The 19,570-nt window shown below is 41.3% G+C and overlaps 1 protein-coding gene across 1 annotated transcript in view; it reads right to left on the reverse strand.

Annotated features, from left to right (window-relative positions):
- The window catches only part of ALG9 (ALG9, alpha-1,2-mannosyltransferase), a 101,603-nt gene that overhangs the window by 44,671 nt on the left and 37,362 nt on the right, over positions 1-19,570 (reverse strand). The window contains 5 exon segments of the mRNA XM_023516062.1: positions 3,549-3,678; positions 5,086-5,233; positions 5,843-5,972; positions 9,053-9,207; positions 13,511-13,633. Coding sequence (XP_023371830.1) covers positions 3,549-3,678; positions 5,086-5,233; positions 5,843-5,972; positions 9,053-9,207; positions 13,511-13,633 — 686 coding nt within the window.

A 19,570-nucleotide genomic window follows, 5' to 3' on the forward strand; every position in this document is an offset into this window, starting at 1 on the left:
TCTATCTATCTATCTATGTATCCATCTATTATTTTTTTTGAAGCAAGGTCTTGCTCTGTTACCCAGGCTGGGGTGCAATAGTGCAATCATAGCTCACTACAGCCTCCAACTCCTGGGCTCAAACAATCCTCCTGCCTCAGCCTCCCAAGTAACCAGGAGGTTACTGGTGTATAAATGCACTTGCTAATTTTTTAATTTTTATTTTTGTAGAAACAGGGTCTCACTATGTTACCCAGGCTGGTCTTGAACTTCTGGCCTGAAGAGATCCTCCTGCCTCGGCATCCCAAAGTGGTTAGCTTATAGGTGTTAGCACCATTCTTTAAAACCATTTATTTATTTGTTTATTTATTTTTTGCAGTTTTTGGCTGGGGCTGGGTTTGAACCTACCAGCTCTGGCATATGGGGCCGGTGCCCTACTCCTTTGAGTCACAGGCGCCACCCCAGCGCCATTCTTAAAGAATTAAAAATATTAATTTTTAAAAACATAATTGAGATTTTTGTTTATCTACAAATATATACATGCAAGGGGGAAAAAAGTGAAAAGAAACATCCACCAATATGGTAACAATGCTTGGGTAATGAGACAATAGTTTATATTTTTTGTCTAAAGCTTTCATTATTTTATATGGTGAACGTATATTACTTTTATCACAAAAAAGAAAACAAATGTCTTCTTAAATAGTTAAAGAAATGAAATGAATTCCTGGTCGTAAAGTTCATAGAGAATTAATAGTAAGTCATCAGATGTCCCTGCCACTTTCCTTTCCAAGAGTCAAAGGTGAGTGAACCAGATCTGGAAGGCACTTTCCCCCCATGCAGGAAAATCCATGGAAACTAGAACATAAAGCAGCTCTGCAGGAGAACGTTCTACCCGGGGAACGCGGGAAGCCAGGAGCACCGCCAGGACACACGGAGAACGTTCCACCCGGGGAACGCGGAAAGCCACAAGCACCGCCAGGACACAGCAGCAGACACATCTCACTCGTCCGCTCCGGCTCTCGTCAGCTGGCATTTTAGTGACTCCTATTGGCGTCCTGAAAAACCTCTACCTTCTGGGTAGAGCTCATACTAATATTCACTCCAAACCCAGAAGGAAAGGGGGAAAGTGCCACACAGGGGGTCATACATCTTTCCTATTTCAAATTGGACAATGTTGATAGCAGAGAATAAGGAAATGCCGTCCAAGCAGAGACCCCCAGTGACTGAACCCTGAGATGAGTGAAAGAGTCCACTGTAGACTTTCCCCCTAGCTTTATCTCAAACACCATCATCCCAATAATAGAGAATACGCAACAGTCACTGAGAAACCATGGGAAGGCCAACTTCCAGGTACACGACACCATCCAAGATGCCACGGTGAATACAAAACAAACAAGGTACAGTTAATCCCTTCTCAGCACTCACATCTACTAAGGAAAAATATGACACACAGATCAGAAAAATCTAAATAACATAAGACAACAAAAATAAATAGCAAAATGAACTATACGAATAAATAGGTAAAGGTACTTAAAGGAAGGACTACTCAGGATTTAAACAGTGGGCCTCAAAGAGGAAGAGATTTTGATAGGGTGAGAAGGGAGACATGGGCCGCCCAGGCACGGCGTCACACAAGCAGAAGCCTCCCAGGGGAAAGGCAATGATGAGTCTGGACACACTGAGTAAAGACCTGCCTGGGCAGCAACCCAAGTCCAGAGGACAGACTCAGGCAGACTGTGACTCACCTGAAGGGCTCCTGTACTTCTAATCCATCTGACACGGCATTATCAGATGAGGAACATTTCTGGTACCTGAGAATCTAGGTACCAGGCACTATGCTAAACATGACAGAGAGATACAAATTGAATATATCGCTGAATCTCCTCATTCTGGAGTAGACACCATTTTACACAGAAATTGAAATTAGCTAAGCAGAAAAGTTAACTGATTTGCCCAAAGTCATCCAGGTAAGCAAAGGGTCATGATTTGCATGCAGGTCTGATTAACTACAAAGCCCGTCTCTTTTTCTACCCCGGGTTCCTCTCCTAGGAGCACAGCCCGATAACGTCACTCTGACTTTAGAATACCCTTATTGTGGTGTCCTCTCTCACCCTCTGACTGACAGCGCACCCATGCTGATCCCTGTATAGTAAAGCCTGTTCTCAGGAGAGTATCTGCAGCTAAAATAAAAATAGCCAATACATGTAACAATTTACTCTGAGAGGGGCTATTTTCCCTGTATCATAACAGGAATCAGAGCCTTAAATTAAAGAATGAAGCTCTGGCTGGGTGCAGTGGCTCATGCCTGTAATCCTAGCACTCTGGCAGACCAAGGCGGGTGGATTGCTTGAGCTCAGGAGTTCAAGACCAGCCTGAGCTGACTCCATCTCTACTAAAAATAGAAAAACTAGTAGGGCATTGTGGCAGGAGCCTATAATCCCAGCTACTTGGGAGGCTGGGAGGCTGAGGCAAGAGGATTGTTTAAGCTCAAAAGTCTGAGGTTGTTGCAAGCTATGAAGCCACAGCACTCTACCCCAGGGTGACAGAGTAAGACTCTGTCTCCAAAAGAAAAAAGAAAGAAAGAAAAATAAAAGGAAAAGAATAAAGCTCTAATATAAGCCATGTGGTAGAAATGCGTATCTTCCCTTCTCGGAGGACCAGGCCAAGGATGTGTCTTTAAGACGTCCATTTCACAGGTTACAGCTAAAGCTCATACAATAAGAATCTTACTCAGGAACACTGAGAGTCCCCATGGAGGTCTAACTAACTCCCCGATCGGGGAGACATAAGGCTAAATGCGGCTGCAGGTTTGCTTCAGAAGAGAATTCGAAATCTCACTATTTTAAGTGCATGACATAAGAAAACCTAAATTAAATATAGTTGACATTTAGCTTGTTATATGTTTCTTTGACAGACTGCCAGAAAAACACGCTTTCTAATAATTTTATTAAATAATCTTTTACTGTGTCTGTGACCCAAGAGAAGCATTATCATGACTGGTCTCATCTTCTTCACGAGCAAACATTTTATAGGTATCAAATGTCAGAAGGGACATCTTTCAAAAGAACTGAAATAAAATTCACATGGGATCTCAGAGTGCATAAAAACAAGTAGGCAGAAGATCATGGCACTGACGGACATTGCTTCGTGGAACTCACTATGGAAACAGTCTTCAGTAACTGTTCATTTGCTAAAACCAGAATACACCAACAGCTAAGTCAAAGGTCCACCTGATAACTTGAAAGTCCCCTTCTAAGTATTTCAATGGGCCAATGAATGGCATGAGCTTCAGAATGTCGTTCAGAATATTGGTACATATTTTACAACAGAAAAATTTCCAGTTAACACAAAAGCTTAGAAATTAAATTATATGTGTTAGACAGAAAATAAGAAATGAGGTTAATTTGAAAATAAAAGTAACACTCTTCACTCTTTCTCAATCAAAGTTATGTTCCTTACCCTAAAAAAATTCTAAGAAATTCTCATTTTGTCAGTGCTCCCTATTTATGCCAATAGGTTTTAGAGGTCGATTTATTTTCAAAGAAGCAAAAGGAGAATGTGACCCTTACGTATCTGGATGGTTCTTCTAGGTTCTGGTCATTCATGTCACGAGGAACAATCCGGGTGGCCAGTGGTCCCTCTGCAAAAGGTTTTGGTAACTGGCCTCTGAACTCTGATGGAATGAACTGAAGTTGCCAACTGTCAGAAACACAAATAAGGAGAATAATAAAAACACCGGGGGATTATATTGCTAAATGTACTTGAAACAAACAAGTCAAAAAAAAGCACAGGAACATGAAAAACATTTCACTTGAAGAAAAAAATTATTTCTGCTGAAACCTCAACCCGGGAATACAGAGGCAGGGGTCGCCAAGCAGTCCAAAATCGTTGAGACATGCAGAGCTACAGATCTCTTGACCCACTTCGTCAACTCTCAGCAGTAAAATTCGCAACCAAACAGCCACACCATCAGACAACCAGGAAAGTGTCACGGTTACCACATGATCAGAGGGTTAAAGCAAATTCATCAGGGGGGTAGAAAAAGAGTGAAATGTAATGCATGGCGCTAAGAATCATGCATTGTTAGAGAAATGTCTTGTTCCTGAGGAAGCCTCGAAAATATCTGCTAGCGGCTCGGCCCCTATAGCTCAAGCGGCTAGGGCGCCAGCCATGTACACCTAAGGTGGCGGGTTCGAATCCCCAGCCCGGACCCGCCAAACAACAATGATGGCAGCAACCAAAAAATAGTGGGCGTTGTGGCGGGCGCCTGTGGTCCCAGCTACTTGGGAGGCGGAGGCAGGAGACTCGCTTGAGCCCAGGAGTTGGGGGTTGCTGTGAGCTGTAATGCCTCGGCACTCTGCCCAGGGGGACAGCTTGAGGCTCTGTCTCAAAAAAAAAAAAAAAAAAGAAAATATCTGCTAGCTCTGAAACTATTTCACATGTTAAGAGGCAAAGGCCAAGATCAACACTTAGAAAACAAGTCTTAATCTAATTTAATCTAATCTAATTATTGATGACTGATACACGGTTTTTATGAAGCATGAGATAAAGCTAAGTTGCCAAAGACGGTCCTCAAATGGAATAATATACCCCATCTTCACCAGATTTCCCTTTCCTAATCAGAACCCTTCTCTGGTCAAATTAAGCAAAATACAGGGAATTCTAAGGCCTGTGCCACCCCACCTAACAACCCCGACAGCATAAAGGAAACCAGCAGAGACATCGTGACCACAGCTTTCTCCAAAGTCCTTATATTAGTGGAAGACTTTCACTGTGGTTGGATGGGAAAAATTTCTTCCCTAAAAACACTCTTCTAGCTGGAGTTTCTAGACCACTTTTGGAAGTGGATTAATATCAGATAATTATAGAAATGTAAATATGAGTCCTCAGGAAGCCTAGGGCTCAAAGCATTCTCAGAAGACCCCAGACACCTGTTTAGGCTCTCAACCTAATGGATACAGGATACCCCCAACTCTCTGCAATGGTAAACAATTCAACAACTTTCTGTGAAAACTCCAAAATTAAATGAAATTAAGAAGACACTGCCACAGAACTGCTATATTTAGTCCTTGACTGAAAACTCTGGGCATTAAAAAGACAACTCACTTGTCAGGCAGAAGGAAGCTGCTGGGGAACCGGTGCCACTCTTTCCCCACACAGACATTCACGGGCCTGCCTTCCGGGACAGTGTGGATGGTTGGGTCTGTGGCAATTCGGTAAAATGCCGGATACAAATCCAGGGGCCCATGATATCCTGGAATGGAGAATAGTTGGCGAAAGCCAAAGATGAGGAAGATGAAACGCTGACATTTCATGATCATACGTGCTGACATCCCACTACAATCCACATGAAACTTGAAGAGCCTGAAGGGCCTGAGCAATTCCAGCAGGAAGCCTGCGCTCCAGGTATAAAATGTCTCTCTAGCTGCAAAGTTGGTTACACAGAGGCCTATTTTGCCAAAAATAATTTGCTTTCTTGCCCTCTGTTACACCCTCTGCCTTTTTATATTCCTTGAACATATTTTAATATTCTAGATCCACATGATTATCAGAGTATAATCATGAGAATTTAGGCTCTGGTTTGCATTTTAAGGCTTGTTTAATTCATCAGCATCCATTAAAAGGGAAAACATCAACAAAAAAAGAGAAAAAAAATTTATGGTTAATCACACTACAAGGAGTTAATCTTCTCTTCAATCCTAAAATACAAAAGTGACATCCCACTTACGAAGTGTGCAGGTTTTCCCTTTAGAAAAGGCCTCTTCCTACTGTAAGCCAGATGGGTATTAAACCATCATGCATCATGCAAAGCCTGAAGTGAGGTGCCTCCTTAGTGTGGCTAAGATATCCGCAGTGCATCTACCTCTGAACAGGGCCACGGAGCGAGAGAACGATAAGAGTCCAAACAGGAAGACGGTTCCTAAGGCCAGCCAGTTGGACGTCACAGTGTAGTGCTCTAGACGGTATCGTTGAAACACAAAGTGGTAACACTTCTATTATAGAAGGAAAGAAAACTCCGTTGATAAAAGAAGATATGCCCTCCAGAATCACAAGACATTACAATAACTAGAAGTCAGAAAGAGTTTCCGTTGAGGGTCTGAGCATTTGCAAACACTTAGTTAGGTGCTAACTCCAAGATAAAAGCCAGCTCCTCTAAGACTGAGTATAGAGGCTCGGTGCCTGTGGCTCAAGTGGCTAAGGCGCCAGCCACACACACCTAAGGTGGTAAGTTCGAATCCAGCCCAAACCCACCAAAAACAACAATGACAGCTGCAACCAAAAAATAGCCGGGCATTGTGGCAGGCACCTGTGGTCCCAGCTACTTGGGAGGCTGAGGCAGGAGACTCGCTTGAGCCCAGGAGTTGGAGGTTGCTGTGAGCTGTGATGTCACAGCACTCTACCCAGGGGGACAGCTTGAGGCTCTGTCTCAAAAAAAAAAAAAAAAAAACAAAAACGACTGAGTATAGAGTCTGGGCCAGCCAGAGGGTTTGCCAAGAACAAAATCTCACTAGCTTCACAGGAAAATTATCTGGATTATTTTGTTCGCATTTAAGTCCTAATAAATTCTTTTTTAAAACACTTTTTTAAACAAAAATGCTTTGATAGTTTTCCTTGATATATGAAATATTGAAATTTGTTTTAATACAATAAGCATTAATCTTTATTTTTCTCACCAACAAGTTTTCATCAAAGATTTTAGTATCAACAAAATATCTCATGACCGAACAAGAAAAAAGAACTCCCCTCACAAAACCCTAGGGTGTGCTGTTAATTACCTGCTGAAATACTTCATGAACTAGGTCCCTGTTATCATATTATACACACACATGGACGAACTCTGCTGTCTTTCAGTGTCTTCCCCTCAGATTTCTTTCCTTCCTGCCTTCCCCCCAAGGTGGAAACTACTTTTGGAAAGCAATTTTGCAGTATGTAACAAAGGCCCTCAATCTGTTTAAACCCTTTTCATATTTGGGAGAATCTGTCCCAAGGAAATAATTCAAATATCTAAATGAAGATATTTATCCTAACAGTATTTATAATATCGAATAAATGAGCAACCCAAATTCTACTGTGAATGATATTCAATCAATCATAACATTTTGCTATAATCAAGCCTACATGTTATATATTTCATACTATTGCTATATATTATATCCAAGTCAGCAGAATGTTATACTGCAATTAAAATGATGAGTACAGATTATGGCAACATGGAGAATTTAATGATATAATGTTAAATTTAAATGATATAAAATGATATGCACATTTATTATCACAATCATAATAAATCCTGAAAGGCTGAAAGGTATTTTTGTTATGCTGGTGAGACTGATTTTTCTTTTACTATTTTCTAAATTATTCACAATGAAGTTCAATTACTTTTACAATGAAAATTATAATTTTTTATTTTTTTTTATTTTTACTTTTTGCAGTTTTTGGCTGGGGCTGGGTTTGAACCCGCCACCTCCAGCATATGGGGCCGGCACCCTACTCCTTTGAGCCACAGGTGCCGCCCATGAAAATTATTTTTTAAAACAATTACCCTAACATTGCTAAACCTTAAAAACATTATGCCAAGTGAAAAAAGCCAGTCATAAGAGACCACATATTCTGTGACTCCATTTATGTGAAATATCCAGCATAAGAAATCTTTCCCTTTTTTTGAGACACAGACCCACTCTGTTGCCCAAGGTTGGAGTGCTATGGCATCAGCCTAGCTTAGTACATGGATTCAAACTCCTGGATTCAAGCCATCCTCCTGCCTCAGCCTCCTGAGTAGCTGGGACTACAGGCTCCCACTGCCAGCTAATTTTTCTATTTCTCGTAGAGATGGGGGTCTCGTTCTTGGTCAAGCTGATGTCAAACTCCTGAGCTCAAGGAATCCTCCTGTCTCAGCCTTTCAGAGTTAGGATTACAGACGTGAGCCACTGCACCTGGCCCAGAACAGGCAACTCCACAGAGACAAAATGTAGATTAGGGGTCACTTAAGGGTGGGAAGATGTGAGAAAGAGACTGGAGGTGGGGGGACAACAGCTAAAGGGTACAGGGTTCTCGGATGATAAAATATTCTAAAACTGACTGTGGTGGTGGTTGTGCACATCTGTGATAAGCATATCATTGAATTATATACTTTAAATGGGTGAACTGTATGATTTGTCAATTCTATCTCAAGAAATATACCTATACATATTTTTTTATTTCAGGTTATTGTGAGGGTACAACAACCAGGTCACAATTTTTTAATTTGTTAGGTAGAGTCTCTTTTGTAGTTGTATCCTGCACCCAAAAGGTGTGCCATACACCCCTATATTGTGCCCTTTAAGTGAGAGCACACCAATCACCCCCATCAATAAAGCTATCATCCTAATTATTTTTTTCTGCCAATTGCAAATGGTAGCAGAGGACAAGAAAGAGTTCCAAGGTTCCTGAAACTAAGTCCAGACATACTCAAAGATTAGCTTTGGGAATTGACCTAGACAGGTTTTAAACCAGGATTACACAGTGCCCCACACTGCTGCCTGCCTGCTATAATCCCCAAACTCTTAAGCAAGTTTTAGTCCAATCTATAAGTTGAAGAGCATATGTTCTTTTTTTTTTTTTTAAGAGCATATGTTCTATTAGCTCTGCCACAGGATGGAATTCTGCGATTGGATTCTTGTTGACAAATTAACACTGAAAACACACATAATCAGCAAATAAGAGTATGATAAGCATCTAAGCCAGGCAGCCTCAAACTACAGCCCACAGGCCACATGCAGCCTGCCCAGAACATTTATCTGCTGGATGTTTTTGCTGCCGCTGCCTGTCCTGCTTAGCAGCCAACTCGTCCCGGGGCCCATAGTCCGGACCCCTAACGGCCTTAGGGACAGTGAACTGGCCCCCTGTTTAAAAGTTTGAGGACCCCTGATCTAAGCAATCAATATAAACTTTAATAATATGATCAGTATCAGGTTTAATGCTGTAGATAAGATACCTCAGGTGAAAGCATTCAATAATTCCCACTTAAGTTTTGTGAGCAATTATTTAATAAGCAAAACAGGACAAGGCAGATATGCTATTCCCCGAAACTCACCTGAAGTGCAGAAAGAGCCACAGCGCCACAGAGACATATAAGTGGATATACAGGGAAAAGAAATCTCTCCTCTTTGTGAGGCTGGATGAAGAAAATTATAAACCAAACATACATTGGAGCCAAGGTAAGCCAATATGGGTGGCCTAAATTCTGAACTGCAAGACACAGAAAAATATCCACCTTTCAACATATTAGAACAAAACAGTATATTTAGTTTCAATGTTATCCTGATCTCAAATTTGGAAGTGTGCCTTAGGACATGGATGGCCTGAGCTCTTAGGTTCAAGACCAGCTTGAACCAGAGAGAGACCTCATCTCTAAAAAAATAGCCAGGCATTGGGCGGCACCTGTGACTCAAAGGAGTAGGGCACTGGTCCCATATACTGGAGGTGGCGGGCTCAAACACGGCCCCAGCCAACAACAAAAAAATAGTCAGGCATTATGGTGGGCACCTGTAGTCCCAGCTACTCAGGAGGCTGAGGCAAGAGAATCACTTAAGTCCAAGAGTTTGAGGTTGCTGTGAGCTATGACACCATGACACTCTACCAAGAGGGACATAGTGAGACTCTGTTCTAAAACAAAAAAATGTTTCAACGCTTGTATTCACACTTTCTATAATGCAATAACACAATCAAGTCTCAAGTAGAAATAGGAATATATTTTCTGGTTCTACCAAGAGATCCGAAATATAAAAGGGAAGCACAATACTGGATGTGGCCAGAACACAAATGAAAATCAAATTAATGGATAATTAAACATAATATATTCTATGCTGGGTAAAGAAAACAAAGCCATCTACCACTAATGAATTCTGCCACTAAAAACTAAAGGTTCTGAGATTAACCAAAAGTATAACCTGGCTCGGCACCTATAGCTCAAGCAGCTAAGGCACCAGCCACATACAACAGAGCTGAGGGTTCAAATCCAGCCCAGGCCTGCCAAGTAACAATGACAACTACAACCAAAAAATAGCTGAGCATTGTGGTGGTCACCTGTAGTTCCAGCTACTTGGGAAGCTGAGGCAAGAAAATCGCTTAAGCCTAGGAGTTGGAGGTTGCTATGAGCTGTGATGCTACAGCACTCTACCCAACCAGGGTGACAGCTTGAGGCTCTGCCTCAAAAAAAAAGTATAACATAAACTCATTTCTTGGGTTTTAATTCCTACATTCTGTTTAATACGTTCATCCTCTTATCTATACATCAGTCTGTTCAAATAGCCATAGATCAGAGGGAAAAAAATGGTTGGATTCTCAAACTCATCACTGGTTTTCATCAAGCCACAAATGACAAAGTTTGTTTCAAAGCAAATACAAAAATGCTCTTGGGCGGCGCCTGTGGTTCAAAGGAGTAGGGTGCCGGCCGCATATACCAGAGGTAGCAGGTTCAAACCCAGATCTGGCCAAAAAACTGCAAAAAAAAAAAAAAAAAAAAAAAATTACAAAAATGCTCTTAAAGGAAGTTGACTGAAGTTTTTTCTCCACTTCTGCAATACTCATCCACTTTGAATCCCAAAATTGGAACCAAAATGTACTTAAAGCATGTGAAAGGAACTAAAGGAATGTATCAAACAAACACTAAGACTCAAGAACCTGCTGGAAAGTTCCTGAGGTTAGGTTCATAAGCACTGAGTGACAAGCCTGCAACCCACAGTGAAGGCGTCTACTGCGTTTTGTGCAGATACTGGCAAAGGGTAGGTATACAGTGCCCCCTGGTGTCCACTGTGCTGTAGTGAGCAAGTTTAGACTTCAAGATAGGACTACCATTGAGACCACCTTCAGCACCGCCTTATCTAGCATTCCTGAGTTATCTGGATTGCTGTAGAAATTCTTTAGGGATAAAAATTCTTGAACTGCAATAATAAGATTATTTTTAAAACTTTTTGGTCTAGGATTTTATGAGATAAATCCTATGATTTAGGATTTATGCTTTTCCACATAGTATATTTTAAGTGAGAATATTTTTTAATTAGAAGAAAATACATCTATTTATTATGTATAAGTAAACAGTCCTTTTTTCTCTTGCACCATAAGGGCTAAAAAATTATTTTACAATGTGGCCAAATATTTGGAAATATCCTCCATAAAATACATAAAAATCACAACCACAGTAGAACATGATGGAATCATGGGTAATTTACTTCCTGCTTCTTTGTAGTTTTATGTTTTTTCTTCTAAAAAAGTATTATTTATGTTGTATAAGACAAATCAAAATATTTTGAAAAAACACAAAGTACTCATTCTCTTATCAGGTAGATATGGGTGGACATTACACATTTTAAATCATTATTAGTTTATGCCATATAATTATTTCCTACTATAGAAAACAGCTTGATGGCCTATGTTTTTACTTACATCACAAGAATTTCCAAATTTTCCACAAGTACAAATTATTATTATTATTCCACGATGTTGCCTAGGCTGGCCTTGAACTCCTAAGCTAAAGTGATCTTCCCTCCTCAGCCTGCCAGCCTTCTGAGCAGTTGAAACTCGGAGTGTGTGCTACCTCACCTAGCCATCATAAATTTTTTTTGTTGGTGGTTATTTTTCTTTCTTTTTATTTTTTTTGAGACTGAGTCTCAGTATGTCACCCTCAGTAGAGTACCGTGGCGTCATAGCTCACAGCAACCTCAAACTCCTGGGTTTAAGTGATTCTCTTGCCTCAGCCTCCCAGTAGCTGGGACTACAGGTGCCACAATGCTCGACTATTTTTTTGTTATTATTGTCATTGTTGTTTAGCTGGTCTGGGCAGGGTTCGAAACCACCAGGCCTGGGACATGTGGCTAGTTCTCTAACCACTGGACTACAGGCACTGACCCATTTATTTTTCTTTATTTCAAAATATTATGGGGGGGGTGTAGAAATTTTCGTTCCATAGTTTGCTTTGTACAGATGGAGTCAAAGTTGAAAGAGGGCCCCTCACCCAGATACTGTGCGTTGTACTCGTTAGGTGTGAATTTACCCATCCCCTCCTCCCCCCTCATAAATTATTTTTACAGTCAGAAAAAGTTACTTTTCAAAGAAAAGAAAAGTGATCCTCAAGAAATAGAAGGTATAAAGGAATAAGTTAACACCTCAAGGGAGCAAACAGCTGAATCCAAAATGTAGGACGTTATGCAAAATGAATGGCCTCGTTTCTTTAAAGAAATCTTGGGAGAAAACAAGTGAGATGGGGGGGCCTCTTACAAAGCTAAAGTAAAATTACACCAAACACAGTGCGTGAACCTCATTTAGATTCGGCTTAGAACCAACTACGAAAGGCTATTTTTCCAGTCAACCTAGGAAATTTGAATATCGACTGAGTATTAGATGATGTTAAGGAATTACTATTAATTTTGTTAGGATAATGGCATTATGGTTAGGTTAAAACAAAAGTCCTAACACAAAACAAATGACTCTGAAGGCTGTTCTGATATTAAAACGCACCGAAGTTGTTATAAGTCATTCCAGTAGAAAAACAGAACAAAGGTAGAATGAGGAGATCAATCATGCGGCATCCAAAATCAGACTGAAACATCTGAAATTAAATCTCTTTCCAAACCTCAGATGAATTGCTGTTCAGATCTCTCTTCCATAAAAAGAAAAGATTGGCTCTAGATACCAGCTCCACGATAACTCGAGAAAACACCAGCTGTGCAACACAGACTCAGAGCAGGCAAGATAAACAGCAAACCACACCTTCCACAGCAAGGCTTCAGAGAAATCTGAGCTCCTCTGACTTCAGGATCAAATTTGGGGGAATCTTTTTGCTCCAGTTTTTATATGTTTGGCTGAAATACTTTTCCAAAGTATATTTGCCTCTAGCATGCATTATCTTAACCAATCTACCAGGTTAACACACAGTTCTTTAAAAAATAGAAGACTGAACTAGGGCTGTCACCTTCTCTTTTTTTTGGAGATAAGAGTCTCACTTCCGTGAGTGCCATGGCATCATTGCTCACAGCAACCTCAAACTCTCGGGCTCAAGTGATCGTCTTGCTTCAGTCTCCCAAGTAGCTGAGACTACTGGGTGCCTGCCACGACACCCAGCTCATTTTTCCATTTTTAGTAGAGATGGGATCTTTCTCTTGCTCAGGTTGACTTCCAACTCCTAAGCTTAAGCAATCCACCTGCCTCAGCTTCCCAGAGTGCTAGGATTACAGATGTCAGCCACCACGCCTGGCCAGTTGTTATCTTCTGAAATGTTATAAACGTTTTTGCCTTCCTGGGTGACTGAACAAATTATACTGACTTCCTAACTTGAAGGGATAGCAAAGCTCTCTGTCGGGTCAATTTGCAAGAATTAACCAAATCTGCACATAGGTTCAAATAATCAACAAATACAGACTGCAAACTCAGTAAGGCAACCATTTCCACAGGAAGACCACGGACAATAATGAGTGGGGTTCTTCTTCAGGTCTGGGTATACACTGTTACTTGCTCTTTTCCTCCCAGAAAGCCGACCACCTGTTACCCTACTCACCGTGAAACCTCTGCAGCAGGTGCTCCATAAGAGAAGTCAGTGGCAAGACCAGAAGAGCCAAAGCAAAGGCTATGTTGAAATTCAGAAATCCATTAATTAAATAGAAATACCAGGGTTCTGTACCTAGGGGAGACACAAGAGGTAAGGAATCATTATTGGATGCCTTCCACATCAATTACAGCACTTGACACATCATGTTCTTTGTTTAAATAGCACAGACGATCCTAAGCCTCAAGTGAATGGAGTCCACAACCTGCTCTTCCAAGCTCAGCCACACACAGGTGCACAAAACCAGAAGACAGGAAGAGAATGGGATTGTTCATGGAAGATTTAGAGTGGGTGTCCACCCTGTGTCCCCCACCCCATGATTTTGAGGACTTTTTCTCCTTATCTGTGGTGTCAGATATCACGAGAAGTATGCGCAGACTTTGTTTTGCTAATCAGCTTTCCTTAGTGACTGTGTATTTAATGCGTGGTCCAACACAACTCTTATTTTCCCAATGTGCATTGGAGAAAAAAAAAAAAGGTTGGACACCCTTGACAGAAAACAAGTTCCAAATAGTTAGGGTATTTTCTAGATAACCCTCTCCATCTAGCCCCAATTGCTATGTCCAAATGGAACAAATACTTTTTCAGAACTACTAAATAATATAAATATCTTTCAAGCTACATAGAACTAAAATGATAAAAAAAAAAAAAAGCCATTTCAACTTAACTAGTCTGTCAATACTCTGCAGACAAAAGGGAGAAGAATGACTTTGTTTTCACCTGCTTGTCCCATTTCTACTGCAGCCTCTTTCCCCTTGATAGGCTCAGCCGCTATTTTATAGTCGTGTACGCAGGGCACCATGTGTTCAGTAAAAAGCAACAACTTGTTTTGACCAGGATCGTGGTCAGAGAGCCAGGCCCCGCTCAGAAGCTTGGAGGCTTCAGAATGAAGCAAAATGACTTAAACCACAAGCCTCACTCACAACTTTTTTTTTGACTCTTAACTCAAGCTCCTTAAACTCGAATGATGAGCAACAGCCCCCTGTGCACATTTAGCAGGTTTTCTCATCTGCTTTTCCCCTCTGTGTGATTACTTCAATCAGGCAGTGAATGACACACGCGGGTTCTAATCACTGTGTGTTGTGACACCCGCCTTGCACCATAGCAATTTCCTGCAATCAGCATTGCTTAAAAGGGTAATTAGAAGGCAGAGGAATAGTCAGAAAAACCTGACATTCTTGTAGCTTGCACAGCAAAATAAGATTAGAAACCAAACCCATAATGCTGGAAACATTCAAGGGAGAAGTAAGAAGGAGGGAAGTTATACTAAGGAAAGTTCAAGTTCAACTGCGTGTCACCTTTGAGGGAAGCTCACGTTTTCCTTTCTAAACCCAATGACAGATTATTCATGAACAGAGGTCCAATTTGGGGCCAAGTTCATCAGGGGCATTTTCATCTCGTATTCTTTACAAGTAACATTGGGTTTGAAAACTAATGGATAGTTTTATTTAAAAAATGGAAATATATGTCTTCTCTGGATTTTAATTAATATTTAACAACATATATCCTAAACGGAGTACTTTAGGGTTCAGATCCAGAGAGGTAAGCTTTTGCACAATCCTCTCCTAGCCACCAGCCTAGAGGCAGTGCTATCAACCTTTGACCTGCTTTTTTTCTTAACAGAATGCTGGAAATCTGAGCTTGTGAAGAAAAACCACAGAGTAACCAGAGAGAAATGGAGTCATCCTTGACATCACCTATTACAGGGGCTCGGCATCAATAGAAACAAGCTCCTTGTCTCTCGGATATTTGCAAATACAGACTGTTCTTTCAAGGAAGCTTTTAAGTTTCTAGAAAATATGTATCTGTAACACAACTCACTCTGCCTTCCTATCAGAACTCTGCACTCTGTACTCTGAGATGCAGAAATAAAAGTATTAAGTTAGTAAGCTCAATTATTCTTATGTGGTAGGAGCTCATAAATAAAGTTCTCAGCTGGGCTGGGAACATTTCATAATCAACTGTTATTTCCCTGAAGGATGGGGCAAAAACTGGGGGATAAGCCAAGAGTGAAGAAGGTTCAGCTAACAACAGTCTTAAAAACAAGGGCAAAAGGGAACACAAAGAGTGAACTGTATGAGCCAGTGTTCTTCCCTACCTGGTGAGACACGTGCCTTAAGAGATACAAAGGCATAAACTTCTCTCTCTTTCCTGGGAGGTACTTAATGCTGCTGTTCAGAAAGCATTAAAGCTGAACTATGCAGAAAAAAACACGTCAGAATGACAAGCTGAGCGGTGAGCTGGTGCAAGGTGTCAGGGAAAGAAGGCTGGCAGCTCGGTCTCTGCAGGGAGTGACGCACCAACCTTCCTTTTTATAGAAAGTCCCTCAACTCCTTCCATTAAAATGAACTGCAGGCAGCTCCAGAGAGGCCAGAAGAAGGATAATGCTGACTGTTCCATAGATTGAATGAGGGGAACCGTTTTACATAACTATAATTTGACAGAACTGTAGGACCTAAATTGTAGTAAGTCATACTTTAAAACGTCAAATTTGTATCACTAAGAGGGGAAAGCTTCCAAGTTTCAATGGAAATAATTAACAAAAGGCCAGGCGTAATCCTAGCACTCTGGGAGGCTGAGGTGGGTGGATTGCTGAGCTGAAGAGTTCAAGCCCCGAGAGAGGCAAGAGTGAGACCTTGTCTCTACTAAAAATAAAAAAACCGAGGGAGGTTGCTGTGAGCTATGATAATGCCACAGCACTCTACTGAGGGTGACAAAGTGAGACTCTGTCTCAGAAGAAAAATACAGAATTAACAGAAAAACAAAGGCTCTAGAACGGTTCTGGCTGGAGCCAACTGTCAGCAGGACTCAGAAGACCCCATCGGGGATTCTTCCTCTGCTGCTGCAAGAAGGGGAAACCGTGGGCCTGCTAATGCAGGGCACTCGCCTTTACCTTTAAAACTTCCCAGCCAGTCATCCAACAGACCCTGATAAAGTGTGTCAACAGGCAAGGGATCCTGTCCTAGGCGGCAAAGTGGCATCCTGAGTAGACCACCGTTTTTTCTGAGGGAAGAAGGTTTCCTATCAGTGTCCTCCCGAGCCTTCCCCAGGCCTGTGACCCCCTCATCAGAGGGAAGAGCGTTTCCTATCAGTGTCCTCCTGAGCCTTCCCCAGGCCTGTGTCCCCCTCATCATAGTCCCACTCTTCACTCACCAGACAAAAATACTTGTTGACATCAACACATGAGAACTTGAAATGTTTCAAGAGGTGAAATCAGTGCCAAGACCCATCTCTTTTTTTTTTTGGCAACACTAAATTTAACCTCCTGATCTCTGATTCCACAGAGATGTTTTACCTATGACTCTGCAATTTTAGTCTTCGCTATTCTAAATTTCCTCAATGCCAAGTTTTCTCTACCTCATCCAAATACTCATCTTTTTTCAAAAAAAGGGTCTGGTGCAGTGCTCCCTGGTGACAGGGAGCCTGACAGTGAGCTTGTCACTCTGTCACCCGAGCTCTCCAGGGACTCACAAACCTTCAAAGGGGACAACATGGCACGTTCCTCCCCATTTCAACTTTCATTTCCTTATCTGGGAATAAAGACAAATAATGCCTATCTCATTAGGCATGTTTCTGCGAGGGGAGAAGATGGTGTGTGTAAAATTTCTGGCATATAATAGGCATTCAATAAATAGAAGCTACTATCATCAATGTCTGTGAAAAGGACTCCTTTGTTCCTCTGGCTTCAAAACAAAGGGGTCAACTCAGAACTGACATGTGTCATCAGCATATGCTATTAGCCAAGAAAGTATAAAGAGGTCCCTTTGAAAACCAAGAATAATAAAGGGGGTAAATATTTACATGATTGCAATCATGACAGAGAGACTGAAATTACTTTGGTGAGGCCTGAACAGTCGCTACCTAATATTCAGCCAATACTATAAAACTAATACATTTTTCAAAAGACTTCAGTACTCAATCTTTTTGCCTCGGCAGTCCCTACACCTGACATTTTATCTGTCTGACATGCACCCCCTAACCTCTACACTCCCACTCTTCCTTCCAGGCTCTGCTCAAGAACCATACCCTTTCTGAAGCCACCAGAGGGACCTGCTCCCGTGATCCCCCGACTGTCTCCCCAATGCAGCATATAATACACCATCCCGTAATTATCTGTTTGTGCGTCTGCAGCCTTATTAGATAGCAAGTTCCACGAGGACACATTTTAAGTGATCAAAAGCAATTTATTCAGCATTTCTCTAACTATTTGTCCAAGAAGTATTTATAGAAAAAAAAAAGAAGCAATTACAGGCTCCTCACAGTGTGTTCTTACAGATGGGCAACAGCGCCAAGAGGTGTAGCAAAAACTATCTGTACGATGGATTTTTACTTTTCAGATAAGAAACTGTGTGGTTATTAGAGCTAACAAGGCGCTTAGAGCAGGAGACTCTTGTGAAATAGCTGAAATAATGCTAAACACTGCCAAACGCTTCCAAGTAAAGTGAAAGAACAAGAGTTTCCAAGACAAAAGACACCATTTCTCTCCATTTGACAATTTTACAGCATCAAAGCAACTGTTGTCTCATACTGTAATCCTAGCACTCTGGGAGGCTGAGATGGGAGGATCACTTGACCTCAGCAGTTTGACACCAGTCTGAGCAAGAGCAAGACCCTATCGCTACTAAAAATAGAAAAAAAATGAGGCAAGAGGATCTCTTGAGCCCAGGAGTTTGAGCTTGCTGTGAGCTATGATGATGCCCACCTACCAGGATGACAAAGTGAGACTCTGTCTCAAAAAAAAAAAAAAAGGTCTTTGATATTTACTATATGGAATCACCAATTATGATAAAATTAGGTGATGACCATAAAGTACATTCTGGTTTAAAAGTATTTTATGGTCCAGGTGTAGTGGCTCACACCTGTAATCCCAGCACTTTGGGAGGCCAAGGCAGGAGGATCACTTAAGGCCAGGAGTTCAAGACCAGCCTAAGCAACAGCGAGACTGTCTCTACATAAAATACAAAATATTAGCCAGGTGTAATGATGTGCACCTATAGTCCCAGCTATTCAGGAGGCTGAGGAAGCAGGATTACTCGAGCCCAGAAGCTTGAAGCTACAGTGAGTTACAACCAAGCCGCTGCACTCCAACCTGGGTAACAGAGCAAGACCCCATCTCTTTAACAAAGGGAGGAGGGCATGTTGCATCTATTATTCTTACCTGATTAACAGTCTTACCCAAGTGATTTTAGGACACAGGGCACTAACATAACCTGATGGATCCTCCAGAATTCAGTCATTACTTTCTAACAAATCTCTACTATAAACCTGGTATATACAAAGAATTTCTACTCCTAATATGGAAGTAGTAAGTCTCTCTGCAGGCCTGCACAAGCAAAAAGGAGGTAACACTCTTTAAAAGGATGGAAATCAGACTAAAAAAAATTGTCAAATTCTGAGATGAGATAAAAGCACAAACATTCTACAATCAAGGAGCAACACCCCAGAGTCTGCCTGACCACAGGACTGCACCTGTCCTGTTAATGGCCAGTGACACAGTGCTCTCTGTCCTAACAAGGCTTTTGCTACCACTAGGAGAGTAATCAGCCCTTGCACACCCAAAATAGGAAAACGTGAAATGCAGCAGGTTCATCAAAGTAGGCAGAAAGAAACCCCCAGACTTCTTCACAGTAAAAGACTGAAATGACCAGCAAATGCCAGTGTCCTCAGAAAGACCGGCCACAGTTCCACTGGGTCCTAAAACCTACTGCAGGGGTCCCCAATCCACTGCAAACTAGAAACAAAACTTTAAATCAGAATTTATTCTTTCTTTCCTCCTTTCCCTAACAAGCTAATTATTTCTATATTTACAAACCTCACCAACCCAGAGGGCTACAAAAAAAATCTATCACTTTCATATTCTCTCACAATTTTAAAGTAGCAGTCAGAATATCAATATAGTATAACTAATTCAGGAAGGTGGAGAAGCCAGTTTTACAAAATTAACACAAATTAACCTATTACTTAATGTATCCATCCCTACAAAGCGGATATTATAGGTCAATAGGTTCCGTG

This window comes from Otolemur garnettii, unplaced genomic scaffold (genome assembly GCF_000181295.1).
Source record: "Otolemur garnettii isolate 467f Iridium unplaced genomic scaffold, OtoGar3 scaffold00086, whole genome shotgun sequence".
NCBI lineage: Eukaryota > Metazoa > Chordata > Mammalia > Primates > Galagidae > Otolemur > Otolemur garnettii.